Below are 17,006 nucleotides of genomic sequence, written 5' to 3' on the forward strand. Positions count from 1 at the left end.
GTTGGGTCTAATTGTGGACTAGCTTGCTTAAGGGACTCTTCTCCAGGTTCATCTCTCTGTAGGTGATGGCTTCGTTATGGAAGGTTTGTGAATCGCTTCCTTTTAGGTGGTTGTAGAATTTAACGTACATTCTAAAAATAGCGGGTATTGGCCTAATTCTGCTCTGCATGCATTATTTGGTGTTTTATGTTGTACACGGAGGATATTTTTGCAGAATTCTGCATGCAGTCACTCTCTCTAGTAACACAATCACTCATCCACTGCTTTTCTAAATGCACAAAGGAGACCCACACACCGATTTGTGCCCTCAAAACTTTTTATTTTAACGTGAACAATTCCAACTGTCGTTTTTTTTTCACCCAGCAGCAGAGATATACAGTATAGACATTATACAGAGACAGTATAATGAGCACAGTTCCACTGAATGCACATTGGAAGAAGACAAGAAGAAGACACGGCAGGATGTGTTTTCTCTCAGTCTATCTCATGTCCAAGGTGTAGGCTAGGTCGGGTCACAGCAAGCAGACACCCACACACACATGTGCTTTACAGGCCAACGGAAATGGTTCAGATCCCATGGGGGGGGGGGGGGGGGGTTCGCCAGGAAGTTCACAATTTCATGTAAATAAAATTTGCACAAAGCACCGCCATGTCCATGGTGTATAGGGACGTGTTAACAGGCTCCCACACACTCCATGCCTGCACACGCACACACACACAAGCTTTAAGGGTCTGGGTTTGTTTCCAGGTCACGTACAGGTCAAACCCCAGGAGGGAGGTAGTTCGCTCACATTCAGCCTAACAACCTGTGTAATTCAATAAGAACGTTTTTAAAGTTGAAGAGAGACCCAGAGGTCTTGGACTGTTATTGTTGAATTATTGGTTTGTTCATTTCTGCCTCTGCTGAGAGAACGAACACGGACACTTTTGTTGGAGGAACTTAGAACAATGAAGTAATAGGATGGGATGTAGAAATAACAACAGAAAGACATGACTGGACAACCCTAACCCTGGGAGATACACATTATAAATGACTGGACAACCCTAACCCTGGGAGATGGGAGGGGAAAACACCAGAAGATACATATTATAAACCTCACAGAGAGACACCAGATGCTAAAAGACTGAACTGAACACTGAGGGATGCAACACCAATACTGAGCACAGCGGTGTATCCATTTCCACTGACACCACTCCAATGAAACACTGTTGTTGGAAAACATAAACGTTGGGCATGCAATACTTGCTTTATTCATGTAAAAATGACAAAACAGCAATAGCTTGAGGTGAAAGAAAGAGAAATACTGAGGTAAAAAGTTGCTACAGTAAAGTCTGTAGTGAGAAAAATAGTATTGGTCAGTGAGAACCAGGTTAAGGAGGCCATGCTGTGGTGGTTCCCCAGGGAGGGTGAGGGTTCTAGGGGCAGATGGGGTTGGATGGCTGAGCCTGGGCCCTGGATGTGGCTCCCAGGGTACCATAGACCCCGCTCTCATCCTGCCAGGTGTTCCTGCCCCCGCGACGGTAGTCGGCGGTGTCTGTGAACTGGGACTGGGGCTTCCTGTAGTCAGGAATGCTGTCTGCTGCTAGGCCCTTCATGGTCCTCTGGAGGGGGAGACACAACGTGTGGATGTAGATGCTGCTTTTTCACAGGATCAAGGCTTTAAGCCAGGCACCGGTGTAAAACCCTGGGGTTAGGCCAGGCACCGGTGTAATACCCTGGGGTTAGGCCAGGCACCGGTGTAATACCCTGGGGTTAGGCCAGGCACCGGTGTAAAACCCTGGGGTTAGGCCAGGCACCGGTGTAAAACCCTGGGGTTAGGCCAGGCACCGGTGTAATGCCCTGGGGTTAGACCAGGCACCGGTGTAATGCCCTGGGGTTAGACCAGGCACCGGTGTAATGCCCTGGGGTTAGGCCAGGCACCGGTGTAAAGCCCTGGGGTTAGGCCAGGCACCGGTGTAAAGCCCTGGGGTTAGGCCAGGCACCGGTGTAAAGCCCTGGGGTGTAAATGTGACAAGGTTTGAGTCTATCACTAGTTCTTTGCTCAAGACAAAGAGTTGTGGAAATGTTGTACTTTGATCGCAAACTAGCTTAATGTGGGTCTACAAATTGGTTCTATGCAGTGACATTTATCGAAGCTTAAAACATCTACTTTGAAAAAGTTTCAGATTTGGTCCCTTTTCAAATTATTGCCAAGATTCTTGAACAGCAGTACAGTCTTCTAAGAACAGGTAGCCAACCTCAGCAATAGGTGGACATTGATAACAGAAATCAGCACACACACATGTCCTCAAATGTATTCATCTCAACAACAACAAAAAAATCACAAAAGTTTACAAAATAGGGGAATCAGAAATCCACACAATCTCTCCACATGGGAAACCTATTGCACTATAATCCATACTTTGTTTTTATTTCCTGTTAAAAATGAGAAGTTAAAAAAATAATAATGGAATGAAAAGTTGAATATGAAACGTATGCAGCTCCCTGCAGGGTAAGCCCAGAGCTCAGAATCCTAGAGACTAGTCCTCCTGTAGAGCATTAGACACTATATTACACATCTGGGAACAGTTATACGGAGGAAAAAATAAAACCACACATTAAACACTAGAAACTTGCCACTGCTGACAGAGCAGCCTATCACAAGTGCTTCTGGAACGGCCAAATGATGACACATGACATAGTAGAAACACTCAAATGTAAGCACTAATGTTACGGCTAATAAAATTCTATACATGACGGTACATGAAAATGTATATTTCATCACATGGTTGATGTGTGTCAGATGAGAGGAAACAGTATGTACAGGAGGAGGAGAAGCAAGGAATAGTAATTGAATAATAAAGCAGAAGACTATGAAATGGTGATATCCGTTTGAAAAGGTGTTTTTAGGTTTGAACGGGGTTATGTTTGACACTCAAACTCACCGCCTCTTTGCTGGAGTCCCATGGGGGCAGGTAATCCACTGCATATGTGGAGTCCAACTTCCTGGAATCGGAGACAGACACTTTTAAACAGGTTTGACGGTGCAGAGTGAATGACTCATTGCATCATACAGTACGAGCATACCATTCACCGCTTCCGAGCATATTACTCGGCAATGCCCAGTCTCTATACAACAAGGTGGATGAAATTAGGGCACGAGTTGCCTTCCAGAGCGACATCAGAGATTGTAACAGATTGTAACACGGAAACATCGCTCACTCAGGATATGTTGTCAGAGTCGGTACAGCCACCGGGTTTCTTCATGCATCGCGCCAACAGAAACAAACATCTCTCTGGTAAGAAGAAGGGCGAGGGTGTATGCCTCATGATTAACGACTCATGGTGTAATCACAACAACATACAGGAACTCAAGTCCTTTTGTTCACCTGAACTAAAATTCCTTACAAACAAATGCCGACCACATTATCTTCCAAGAGAATTCTCATTGATTGTAGTCACAGTATATCCCCCCCCAAGCAGAAACCTCGACGGCCCTGAAAGAACTTCACTGTACTCTATGTAAACTGAAAACCTTATATCCTGAGGCTGCATTTATTGTAGCTGGGGATTTTAACAAAGCTAATTTGAGAACAAGGTTACCTAAATTCTACCAGCACATTGATTGTTATACCCGCTCGGGCAAAACATTGGACGACTGCTACTCAAACTTCCGCGATGCATACAAGGCCCTCCCCCGCCCTCCCTTCGGCAAATCTGACCATGACTCCATCTTGTTGCTCCCATCCTATAGGCAGAAACTAAAACAGGTCGCGCTCGTGCTTAGGTCTATCCAACGCTGGTCTGACCAATCAGATTCCACGCTTCAAGATTGTTTCGATCATGTGGACTGGGATATGTTCCGGGTAGCCTCAGACAATAACATCGATGTATACGCTGAGTAAGTTTATTAGGAAGTGCATTGGAGATGTTGTACCCACTGTAACTATTAAAACCTTCCCTAACCAGAAACTGTGAAAGCACGAACCACCGCATTTAACCTCTAACGCCTCACAAACCCGGATCCGGGATCCCCCCCATCAAAAAAGCTGACTAGCATAGCCTAGCCTAAAGCCACAGGGATATCATATAATAAAATGTTCATGAAATCACAAGTCCAAGACACCAAATGAAAGATACACATCTTGTGAATCCAGCCATCATTTCTGATTTTTAAAATGTTTTACAGGGAAGACACAATATGTAAATCTATTAGCTAACCACGTTAGCAAAAGACACCACTTTTTTACTCCACCATTTTTTTACTCCATCAGTAGCTATCACAAATTCGACCAAATAAAGATATAAATAGCCACTAACCAAGAAACAACTTCATCAGATGACAGTCTGATAACATATTTATTGTATAGCATATGTTTTGTTAGAAAAATGTGCATATTTCAGGTATAAATCATAGTTTACCATTGCAGCCACCATCACAACTCTCACCAAAGCGACTAGAATAACTACAGAGACCATCGTGTATTACCTAATTACTCATCATAAAACATTTATTAAAAATACACAGCGTACAGCAAATAAAAGACACAGATCTTGTGAATCCAGCCAATATTTCAGATTTTCTAAGTGTTTTACAGCGAAAACACAATATAGCGTTATATTAGCTTACCACAATAGCAAACATCACAACAGCATTGATTCAAGCCAAAAATAGCGATAACGTATAAACCACCAAAATATATTAATTTTTTCACTAACCTTCTCAGAATTCTTCAGATGACAGTCCTATAACATCATATTACACAACGCATATAGAGTTTGTTCGAAAATGTGCATATTTAGCGGCACAAATCGTGGTTATACAATGTGATTAGTGGCCAAAACTTCAAGCAATCTGTCCGGCGCCATCTTGGAGAGGCACCTATTCTAATCGAAAACTATTCATAAACTTGACTAAAAAATACAAGTTGGACAGCAAATGAAAGACAAATTAGTTCTTAATGCAATCGCTGTGTTACATTTTTAAAATTAACGTTACTTCAGCATACAGCGTGCGCTAAAGCGAGACCGCACCGAAATTCATGGCGGAATTATTATTTGACATTTGTCAACATAAATACGAATTAACAACATAAAGATTGCTTACTATTTGCCGAGCTTCCATCAGAATCTTGGGCAAGGTGTCCTTTCTCCAGAACAATCGTCTTTTGGTTGAAAGATGTCCTCTTCTTATGTGGAAATAGCAGCTAACGATAGCCACCCACTGGAGAGGTGTCCAACTCGTGAAAGCGCATCACAAAGAAATCCAGGAAAATCGCAATAAACTGATATAAACTGCTATAAGTCGGTTTAAATTAACTACCTTATGATGTCTTTAACAACTATAACGAATAAAAACATGACCGGAGATACAGAACTGCTAAAACGAAAGCTTTGCAGGAGGCCATTGTGATGTCCCTGATGCGCCAGGCGCCCCGTTGAAAAGAACGGTACTTCCGTTCCACGGTCTTATATAGGGCCCCAGATTGCGCAATCCACTCCATTCAAATTCTCCCCGCTTACTGACATCTAGAGGAAGGCGTATGCAGTGCATGTAGCCCGATGGCTTACATGGGGACTTATAAACTGACCTCAGAACAGGGACCTCGATTTCTGAAATCTCACTCCCTGACAGGAAATGTGCTGCAGAATGAGTTCTGTTTCACTCAGAGAAATAATTCAAACGGTTTTAGAAACTAGAGAGTGTTTTCTATCCAATAGTAATAATAATATGCATATTGTACGAGCAAGAATTGAGTACGAGGCAGTTTAATTTGGGAACGAATTTTTACAAAGTCGAAATGGCGCCCCCCTAGTGTCAAGAGGTTGGCAAGGCAACTAGAAACATGACCGAATACAAACAGTCTAGCTATACCCTCCGCAATGCAATCAAACAAGCAAAGCGTCTGTATAGAGACAAAGTAGAGTCTACAGGGTCTACAGACAATCACGGATTACAAAAAGACACCAGCCCCGTCGCGGACATCGACGTCTCGCTCCCAGACAAATTTAACAACTTCTTTGCGCGCTTTTAGGACAATACAGTGCCACCGACACGGCCCGCTACCAAAGACTGTGGGCTCTCCTTCAATGTGGCCGACGTGAGTAAAACATTTAAATGTGTTAACCCTCGCAAGGCTGCCGGCTCAGACGGCATCCCTAGCCACGTCCTCAGAGCATGCGCAGACCAGCTGGCTGGTGTGTTTATGGACATATTCAATCAATCCCTATCCCAGTTTGCTGTCCCAACATGCTTCAAGATGGCCACCATTGTTCCTGTTCCCAAGAAAGCTAAGGTAACAGAACTAAATGACTACCGCCCCGTAATCCTCACTTCTGTCATCATGAAGTGCTTTGAGAGACTAGTCAAGGATCATATCACCTCCAGCCTACCTGATACCCTATACCCACCCCAATAGGTTCACAGACGATGCAATCGCCATCACACTGCACAATCCCATCTGGACAAGAGGAATACCTACAGTTGAAGTCGGAAGTTTACATACACCTTAGCCAAATACATTTAAACTCAGTTTTTCACAATTCCTGACATTTAATCCTAGTAGAAATTCCCTGTCTTAGGTCACCACTTTATTTTAAGACTGTGAAATGTCAGAATAATAGTGGAGAGAATGATTTATTTCAGCTTAAATTTTTTTCATCACATTCCCAGTGGGTCAGAAGTTTACATACACTCAATTCGTATTTGGCAGCATTGCCTTTAAATTGTTTAACTTGGTTTAACTTTAATTCCTCCTGACAGAGCTGGTGTAACTGAGTCAGCTTTGTAGGCCTCCTTCCTTTCACACGCTTTTTCAGTTTTGCCCACAAATTCTCTATAGGATTGAGGTACCAATACCTTGACTTTGTTGTCCTTAAGCCATTTGGAAGACCCATTTGCGACCAAGCTTTAACTTCCTGACTGATGTCTTGAGATGTTGCTTCAATATATCCACATCATTTTATTTCGTCATGATGCCATCTATTTTGTGAAGTGCACCAGTCCCTCCTGCAGTCCCTCCTGCAGGAAAGCACCCCCACAACATGATGCTGCCACCCCCGTGCTTCACAGTTGGGATGGTGTTCTTCGGCTTGCAAGCCTCCCCCTTTTTCCTCCAAACATAATGATGGTCATTAAGGCCAAACAGTATTTTTGTTTCATCAGACCAGAGGTCTCCAAAAAGTACAATATTTGTCCCCATGTGCAGTTGCAAACCGTAGTCTGGCTTTATCATGGCGGTTTTGGAGCAGTGGCTTCTTCCTTGCTGAGCAGCCTTTTGATATAGGACTCGTTTTACTGTGGATATAGATACTTTTGTACCAGTTTCCTCCTCTTCACAAGGTCCTTTGCTGTTGTTCTGGGATGGATTTGCACTTTAGCACCAAAGTACATTCATCTCTATGAGACAGAACATTTCTCCTTCCTGAGCGGTATGACGGCTGCATGGTGTATATACTTGCGTACTATTGTTTGTACAGATGAACAAGGTACCTTCAGGCGTTTGGAAATTGCTCCCAAGGATGAACCAGACTTGTGGAGTTTTTTTTTCTGAGGTCTTGGCTGATTTCTTTTGATTTTCCCATGATATCAAGTAAAGAGGCACTGAGTTTGAAGGTAGGCCTTGAAATACATCCACAGGTACAACTCCAATTGACTCAAATGATGTCAATTAGCCTATCAGAAGCTTCTAAAGCCATGACATCGTTTTCTGGAATTTTCCAATCTGTTTAAAGGCACAGTCAACTTAGTGTATGTAAAGTTCTGACCCACTGGAATTGTGACACAGTGAATTATAAGTGAAATAATCTGTCTGTAAACAATTGTTGGAAAAATTACTTGTGTCACGCATGAAGTAGATGTCCTAACCGACTTGCCAAAACTATAGTTTGTTAACAAGAAATTTGTGGAGTGGTTGAAAATGAGTTTTAAGGACTCCAACCTAAGTGTATGTAAACTTCCGACTTCAACTGTATGTAAGAATGCTGTCTGTTCATTGACTACAGCTCAGCAGTCAACACCATAGTACCCTCCAAACTTATCATTAAGCTTGAGACCCTGGGTCTTGACCCCGCCCTGTGCAACTGGGTCCTGGACTTTCTGACGGGCTGCCCCCAGGTGGTGAAGGTAGAAAGCAACATCTCTACCCCGCTGATCCTCAACACTGGGGCCCCACATGGGTGTGTTCTCAGCACTCTCCTGTACTCCCTGTTCACCCATGACCTCGGGGCCATGCACGCCTCCAACTCAATCATCAAGTTTGCACACGACACTACAGTGGTAGGCTTGATTACCAACAACAACGAGACAGCCTACAGGGAGGAGGTGAGGGCCCTCGCAGTGTGGTGTCAGGAAAATAACCTCTCACGTAACGTCAAGAAAACAAAGGAGATGATCGTGGACTTCAGGAAACAGCAGAGGGAGCAGACCCCCCCCCCCCCCCCCCCCCCATCCACATCGACGGGACAGTAGCGGAGAAGGTGGAAAGTTAGTTCCTCGGCGTACACATCACGGACAAACTGAAATGGTCCACCCACACAGACAGCGTGGTGAAGAAGGCGCAACAGCGCCTCTTCAACATCAGGAGGCTGAAGACAATTGGCTTGTCACCTAAAACCCTCACAAACTTCTAAAGCCCTAAACCGCAAGGCTCTCCAGAGGGTAGTACGGTCTGCACAAGGCATCACTGGGGGCAAACTACCTGCTCTCCAGGACACCTACAGCACCCGATGTCACAGGATGGCCAAAAAGATCATCAAGGACACCCGAGCCACTGCCCGAGCCACTGCCTGAGCCACTGCCTGTTCACCCCGCTATCATCCAGAAGGCGAGGTCAGTACAGGTGCATCAAAGCTGGGACCGAGAGACTGAAAAACAGCTTCTATCTCAAGGCCATCAGACTGTTAAACAGCCATCACTAACATAGATAGGCTGCTGCCAACATAGACTACAATCACTGGCCTCTTTAATAAATTGATTTAATAATGCTATCACTAGTCACTTTAAATAATGCCACTTTAATAATGTTTACATATTCTACATTACTCATCTCATATGTATATACTGTATTTTGGGTTGGCGCCCCCCCTTGGGTTGTGCCGTGGCGGAGATCTTTGTGGGCTATACTCGGCCTTGTCTCAGGATGGTAAGTTGGTGGTTAGAGATATCCCTCTTGTGGTGTGGGGGCTGTGCTTTGGCAAAGTGGGTGGGGTTATATCCTGCCTGTTTGGCCCTGTCCGGGGGTATCATCGGATGGGGCCACAGTGTCTCCTGACCCCTCCTGTCTCAGCCTCCAGTATTTATGCTGCAGTAGTTCATGTGTCGGGGGGCTAGGGTCAGTCTGTTATATCTGGAGTATTTCTCCTGTCTTATCCGGTGTCCTGTGTGAATTTAAGTATGCTCTCTCTAGTTCTCTCTTTCTTTCTTTCTCTCTCCCGGAGGACCTGAGCCCTAGGACCATGCCTCAGGACTACCTGGCATGATGACTCCTTGCTGTCCCCAGTCCACCTGGCCGTGCTGCTGCTCCAGTGTCAACTGTTCTGCCTGCGGCTATGGAACCCTGACCTGTTCACCGGACGTGCTACCTGTCCCAGACCTGCTGTTTTCAACTCTTTAGAGACAGCAGGAGCGGTAGAGATACTCTCAATGATCGGCTATGAAAAGCCAACTGACATTTACACCTGAGGTACTGACTTGTTGCACCCTCGACAACTACTGTGATTATTATTATTTGACCATGCTGGTCATTTATGAACATTTGAACATCCTGGCCATGTTCTGTTATAATCTCCAACCGGCACAGCCAGAAGAGGACTGACCACCCCTCATAGCCTGGTTCCTCTCTAGGTTTCTTCCTAGGTTTTGGCCTTTCTACTGAGTTTTTCCTAGCCACCGTGCTTCTACACCTGCATTGCTTGCTGTTTGGGGTTTTAGGCTGGGTTTCTGTACAGCACTTTGAGATATCAGCTGATGTAAGAAGGGCTATATAAATATATTTGATTTGATTTTGATATTTTATACCATCGATTGCATCTTGCCTATGCCGCATGGCCATCGCGCATCCATTTATTTATATGTACATCTTCTTATTCCATCCCCTTACATTATGTGTGTGTATAAGGTAGTCGTTGTGAATTTGTTAGATTTACTTGTTAGATATTACTGCACTGTCGGAACTAGAAACAGTATTTCGCTACACTCGCATTAACATCTGCTAACCATGTGTATGTGAACAATAACATTTCATTTGATTGATATGATCTGATTTACATCATATTAGGTCTATAGCACAGGAAGTTGGTGTCACCTTAATTGGGGAGGACGGGCTCATGGCTGGAGCGGAATCAGTGGAAGGGTATCAAATACATCAAACACATGGTTTGATGCCATTTCATTTGCTCTGTTCCAGCCATTGTTATGAGCTGTCCTCCCCTCAGCAGTCTCCACCAGTCTATGGGTGCCCTCACAGGAACCTGAAAGAATCTACTGCTGAATAACTCTCTTTGGGCAGACCCCCAGAGGCAACCTCCCAGGCTCCAGTCAACATGGTGTTTATATTCACATCTGTTACATGTGCTGCATGATTAGGACCTGCCTGTTACTGATGCATCTTCTCTTTGTTGTTCTACTGTAAAGTCTATTCCGATTTGAAATTCACTATAAATCAAGTTTGATTTGATAAACACTGATTGTATTATTGTTTTATTTCTGCTTGCATTTTGTATTTTTTTGATGTGTGTATTTGCTGTCATTTATGTAATTCAGGGCTCATCTGTAAAAGAGACATTGGTCTCAGTATGACTCCCTAATAAAATAAAGGTAAAATAAAATTGCCACTATGCCCAGACTGTTTGTGAATGGGAGATTTTATAGCCTACACTAAAAAAAATACAGACAGATGTTCATGAAAGGTCTCTTGGCATGACTCAAATGTTGTTAAGTGAATGTTGTGTTAAGTGTTGCCAAGCCTTCTAAAAGCGGGAGTGATGTGTGTGTGGGTGACTGGTGTGTGAGACACACTACAAATGTTGTTGTGAGCTGTAGCCCTAGCCTCCCACACAGTCAGGATCCACGACGACATCAGGAATACATCACTGTTTCCACAGGCGCTCTCCATGTCTTTTGCAATTGTGTTTGAAAGTAATGTTCACTACAGGACTATTTGACCGCTTTAAGTTGGAAACAAAGGGGTTCCACTGGAGCAAAAGTCAAGTGTTTGCTCCTGCCCTCTCAACAAAGGATGTTCAAAACCTCTCCAACTTTGCTTACAGCACTGTTTTCTCAGCTGTTATCATATTTTAATCTTGTCAATATCAACATTTGAGATTTTTGTTGTTGTTGTGTAAAATAATGTGATTATTCAACAAGGAGAATGTGCACAACAAGGAGAACGACCAAACAGTCATATCGCCCTCTTTTGGCAGACAGTAGTAGCGACACCATTTGGAGTCGACAGTTCACCGTCCTCACTGTCCTCTAGTACAAGAGAAAACTGGTTACTGAGTGTGTGTCGAAGCAAGAAGAACAGAGAACAGCCTCTTACATCTTGTCATGCCCGGGGCGATGATGTGGCAGGATGCTATTGGTCACACCAGTCACATGTCCTGCTGTGTCTCTGCAGTAAAACAACACTGGATCAACACATTGTGTCCACCTAAATGTCCTTTTGTAAATCTCTGCACATAGCATACATAGCATCTCAATATTCTACTGCAACATCATGAATATACTGTATGTGTCTAGCACAGGAGGCTGGTGGCACCTTCATTTGGGAGGACAGGCTCGTGGTGATGGCTCGAGCGGAAAAGGTGGAATGGTATCAAAACCCATTCCATTCGCTCCGTTCCAGCCATTATTATGAGCCGTCCTCCCCTTAGCAGCCTCCACTGGTGTATAGCCTGTAACTGCATACATGTATATATGTTTGTGTGTTCAGTGTTATGTGTTATGTGTCTTCTAGGTACCAATCCTTTACCACACATGAAGTTCCCTCTCAGGAAACAAAAGTTATTTGAAATTAATTGAATAAAGAGTCTTTGAGTGTAAAAACAAGGTGCAGCCTTGCTATGAGTTTCCCCATGAAGGAGAAGAATGTGCTCCTAATTGGTCAGTGAGAATGTGTTCCTGAATGGTCAGTGAGAATGTGCTCCTAATTGGTCAGTGAGAATGTACTCCTGAATGGTCAGTGAGAATGTGCTCCTAATTGGTCAGTGAGAATGTGCTCCTAATTGGTCAGTGAGAATGTGCTCCTGAATGGTCAGCGAGAATGTGTTCCTAATTGGTCAGTGAGAATGTGCTCCTGATTGGTCAGTGAGAATGTGTTCCTGAATGGTCAGTGAGAATGTGCTCCTAATTGGTCAGTGAGAATGTGCTCCTAATTGGTCAGTGAGAATGTGTTCCTGAATGGTCAGTGAGAATGTGCTCCTAATTGGTCAGTGAGAATGTGCTCCTAATTGGTCAGTGAGAATGTGCTCCTGAATGGTCAGTGAGAATGTGCTCCTAATTGGTCAGTGAGAATGTGCTCCTGAATGGTCAGCGAGAATGTGTTCCTAATTGGTCAGTGAGAATGTGCTCCTGATTGGTCAGTGAGAATGTGTTCCTGATTGGTCAGTGAGAATGTGCTCCTGAATGGTCAGTGAGAATGTGCTCCTAATTGGTCAGTGAGAATGTGCTCCTAATTGGTCAGTGAGAATGTGCTCCTGAATGGTCAGTGAGAATGTGCTCCTGAATGGTCAGTGAGAATGTGCTCCTGATTGGTCAGTGAGAATGTGCTCCTAATTGGTCAGTGAGAATGTGCTCCTGAATGGGCAGGGAGAATGTGCTCCTGAATGGGCAGTGAGAATGTGCTCCTAATTGGTCAGTGAGAATGTGCTCCTGATTGGTCAGTGAGAATGTGCTCCTGATTGGTCAGTGAGAATGTGCTCCTGATTGGTCAGTGAGAATGTGCTCCTAAATGGTCAGTGAGAATGTGCTCCTGAATGGTCAGCGAGAATGTGCTCCTGAATGGTCAGTGAAAATGTGCTCCTGATTGGTCAGTGAGAATGTGCTCCTGAATGGGAAGTGAGAATGTGCTCCTGATTGGTCAATGAGAATGTGCTCCTGAATGGTCAGTGAGAATGTGCTCCTGAATGGTCAGTGAGAATGTGCTCCTGATTGGTCAATGAGAATGTGCTCCTGAATGGTCAGTGAGAATGTGCTCCTGAATGGTCAGTGAGAATGTGCTCCTGATTGGTCAATGAGAATGTGCTCCTGAATGGTCAGTGAGAATGTGCTCCTGAATGGTCAGTGAGAATGTGCTCCTGAATGGTCAGTGAGAATGTGCTCCTGATTGGTCAATGAGAATGTGCTCCTGAATGGTCAGTGAGAACGACAAAGTAGATTTAGCTTTTAGTGCTTGTGTTTTTTGTGCTCCTATAGCCAGCTACTGTACCTGACGGCACTATGCTACAGTCCTCCTATAGCCAGCTACTGTACCTGACGGCACTATGCTACAGTCCTCCTATAGCCAGCTACTGTACCTGACGGCACTATGCTACAGTCCTCCTATAGCCAGCTACTGTACCTGACGGCACTATGCTACAGTCCTCCTATAGCCAGCTACTGTACCTGACGGCACTATGCTACAGTCCTCCTATAGCCAGCTACTGTACCTGACGGCACTATGCTACAGTCCTCCTATAGCCAGCTACTGTACCTGACGGCACTATGCTACAGTCCTCCTATAGCCAGCTACTGTACCTGACGGCACTATGCTACAGTATTCCTATAGCCAGCTACTGTACCTGACGGCACTATGCTACAGTTCTCCTATAGCCAGCTACTGTACCTGACGGCACTATGCTACAGTCCTCCTATAGCCAGCTACTGTACCTGACGGCACTATGCTACAGTCCTCCTATAGCCAGCTACTGTACCTAATGGCACTATGCTACAGTCCTCCTATAGCCAGCTACTGTACCTGATGGCACTATGCTACAGTCCTCCTATAGCCAGCTACTGTACCTGATGGCACTATGCTACAGTCCTCCTATAGCCAGCTACTGTACCTGATGGCACTATGCTACAGTCTTCCTATAGCCAGCTACTGTACCTGATGGCACTATGCTACAGTCCTCCTATAGCCAGCTACTGTACCTGATGGCACTATGCTACAGTTCTCCTATAGCCAGCTACTGTACCTGACGGCACTATGCTACAGTCCTCCTATAGCCAGCTACTGTACCTGACGGCACTATGCTACAGTCCTCCTATAGCCAGCTACTGTACCTGACGGCACTATGCTACAGTCCTCCTATAGCCAGCTACTGTACCTGACGGCACCATGCTACAGTCCTCCTATAGCCAGCTACTGTACCTGACGGCACCATGCTACAGTCCTCCTATAGCCAGCTACTGTACCTGACGGCACTATGCTACAGTCCTCCTATAGCCAGCTACTGTACCTGACGGCACTATGCTACAGTCCTCCTATAGCCAGCTACTGTACCTGACGGCACTATGCTACAGTCCTCCTATAGCCAGCTACTGTACCTGACGGCACTATGCTACAGTCCTCCTATAGCCAGCTACTGTACCTGACGGCACCATGCTACAGTCCTCCTATAGCCAGCTACTGTACCTGACGGCACCATGCTACAGTCCTCCTATAGCCAGCTACTGTACCTGACGGCACTATGCTACAGTCCTCCTATAGCCAGCTACTGTACCTGACGGCACTATGCTACAGTCCTCCTATAGCCAGCTACTGTACCTGACGGCACTATGCTACAGTCCTCCTATAGCCAGCTACTGTACCTGACGGCACTATGCTACAGTCCTCCTATAGCCAGCTACTGTACCTGACGGCACTATGCTACAGTTCTCCTATAGCCAGCTACTGTACCTGACGGCACTATGCTACAGTCCTCCTATAGCCAGCTACTGTACCTGACGGCACTATGCTACAGTCCTCCTATAGCCAGCTACTGTACCTGACGGCACTATGCTACAGTCCTCCTATAGCCAGCTACTGTACCTGACGGCACCATGCTACAGTCCTCCTATAGCCAGCTACTGTACCTGACGGCACTATGCTACAGTCCTCCTATAGCCAGCTACTGTACCTGACGGCACTATGCTACAGTCCTCCTATAGCCAGCTACTGTACCTGACGGCACTATGCTACAGTCCTCCTATAGCCAGCTACTGTACCTGACGGCACTATGCTACAGTCCTCCTATAGCCAGCTACTGTACCTGACGGCACCATGCTACAGTCCTCCTATAGCCAGCTACTGTACCTGACGGCACTATGCTACAGTCCTCCTATAGCCAGCTACTGTACCTGACGGCACTATGCTACAGTCCTCCTATAGCCAGCTACTGTACCTGACGGCACTATGCTACAGTCCTCCTATAGCCAGCTACTGTACCTGACGGCACTATGCTACAGTCCTCCTATAGCCAGCTACTGTACCTGACGGCACTATGCTACAGTCCTCCTATAGCCAGCTACTGTACCTGACGGCACTATGCTACAGTTCTCCTATAGCCAGCTACTGTACCTGACGGCACTATGCTACAGTCCTCCTATAGCCAGCTACTGTACCTGACGGCACTATGCTACAGTCCTCCTATAGCCAGCTACTGTACCTGACGGCACTATGCTACAGTCCTCCTATAGCCAGCTACTGTACCTGACGGCACTATGCTACAGTCCTCCTATAGCCAGCTACTGTACCTGACGGCACTATGCTACAGTCCTCCTATAGCCAGCTACTGTACCTGACGGCACCATGCTACAGTCCTCCTATAGCCAGCTACTGTACCTGACGGCACTATGCTACAGTCCTCCTATAGCCAGCTACTGTACCTGACGGCACTATGCTACAGTCCTCCTATAGCCAGCTACTGTACCTGACGGCACTATGCTACAGTCCTCCTATAGCCAGCTACTGTACCTGACGGCACTATGCTACAGTCCTCCTATAGCCAGCTACTGTACCTGACGGCACTATGCTACAGTCCTCCTATAGCCAGCTACTGTACCTGACGGCACTATGCTACAGTCCTCCTATAGCCAGCTACTGTACCTGATGGCACTATGCTACAGTCCTCCTATAGCCAGCTACTGTACCTGATGGCACTATGCTACAGTTCTCCTATAGCCAGCTACTGTACCTAATGGCACCATGCTACAGTTACAACCTACCTGACTGTACGTTTGTCAAAGTCTGTAGACTGGAAGTGGCCAGCCTCTACCATAGACTTGAGAATCTTCTTGGGCTCATAATCTCTCTTCAGTAGATACTGTGACATTTGGGTTTCTGTACTTGTGCTCCAATCCTGGAGGTTAAACAGAATAGAATAGAACTCTTAGAATATATTGTTTTTTTTCCCCCAAAGGGAACTTCGGTAAGGAGTAGATTATGTTACAGCAGCAGCAACAACAACAAAATATATATATATATATATATATTAAAGGCCAACTGATACGTGAACAATCAAGATCAAATAAAAAACCTTGATATATAATCTCCTATTGTTTCACAAAGAAGAGGTATTGCTCACAGCATCCATGTAGGTTCCAAAGTGTTTGTAGGTAGATTTGCTGAGTTTCTTCTTTCCATCTGGACAACGAGTGAAGTCATAGTCTTTGGGTTCGGCCTCTCTGTTTTTATGCCTAGATGGAAATAATATGTACATCATTCATGTGATCTGCAGATAGCTGTGATGTTGAGAGATATTTTAGAATGAATAGTTGGCTAGTCTACTTACCAATTGGAAATAAGAGTTGGTCTGCTGTAATACATCTTGGTATCAGACATGGTGACTGAGTTTGAAGACTGAACCGTGATTCACCAATAAAACTTCCACTGAACTGAAGGAAGCCTTTTGCACTCAGGATACTCAGCTAGCAAAATTAAGAGGCTTCCAAATTCCATTCCAATTACTGTGACGTCATAGAACGGGACCGTTAAAGCAAAGATTAGAACGTGAGTAACATTCCATAGCAGTAAAATAGCATAGTCCCGCAAATTGTATGAAACGA

The 17,006-nt window shown here is 45.1% G+C and overlaps 1 protein-coding gene across 1 annotated transcript; it reads right to left on the reverse strand.

The window, feature by feature from the left end:
• Nucleotides 1-315: 315 nt before the first annotated feature.
• Nucleotides 316-16,982, reverse strand: LOC120062812 (protein C9orf135-like). The gene is made up of 6 exons (XM_039012885.1): nucleotides 16,733-16,982; nucleotides 16,526-16,637; nucleotides 16,167-16,300; nucleotides 11,521-11,592; nucleotides 2,926-2,986; nucleotides 316-1,602 (listed from the first exon to the last, which is right to left on the reverse strand). The coding sequence occupies exons 1-6, from the start codon at nucleotides 16,780-16,782 to the stop codon at nucleotides 1,417-1,419; spliced, it is 615 nt and encodes a 204-aa protein (XP_038868813.1). The 5' UTR covers nucleotides 16,783-16,982; the 3' UTR covers nucleotides 316-1,416.
• Between the last annotated feature and the right edge of the window lie 24 nt (nucleotides 16,983-17,006).

Source organism: Salvelinus namaycush, chromosome 18 (genome assembly GCF_016432855.1).
Source record: "Salvelinus namaycush isolate Seneca chromosome 18, SaNama_1.0, whole genome shotgun sequence".
Classification (NCBI taxonomy): Eukaryota; Metazoa; Chordata; class Actinopteri; order Salmoniformes; family Salmonidae; genus Salvelinus; species Salvelinus namaycush.

Coding starts and splice junctions, on each gene's coding strand:
- LOC120062812 (XM_039012885.1), bottom strand. CDS start 16,782: ATGTCTGATACCAAGATGTATTACAGCAGACCAACTCTTATTTCCAAT. Junction 16,638..16,732: donor CCAACTCTTATTTCCAATTG/GTAAGTAGACTA, acceptor ATTTCCATCTAG/GCATAAAAACAGAGAGGCCG. Junction 2,987..11,520: donor CGCCCCGGGCATGACAAGAT/GTAAGAGGCTGT, acceptor CTCCGATTCCAG/GAAGTTGGACTCCACATATG.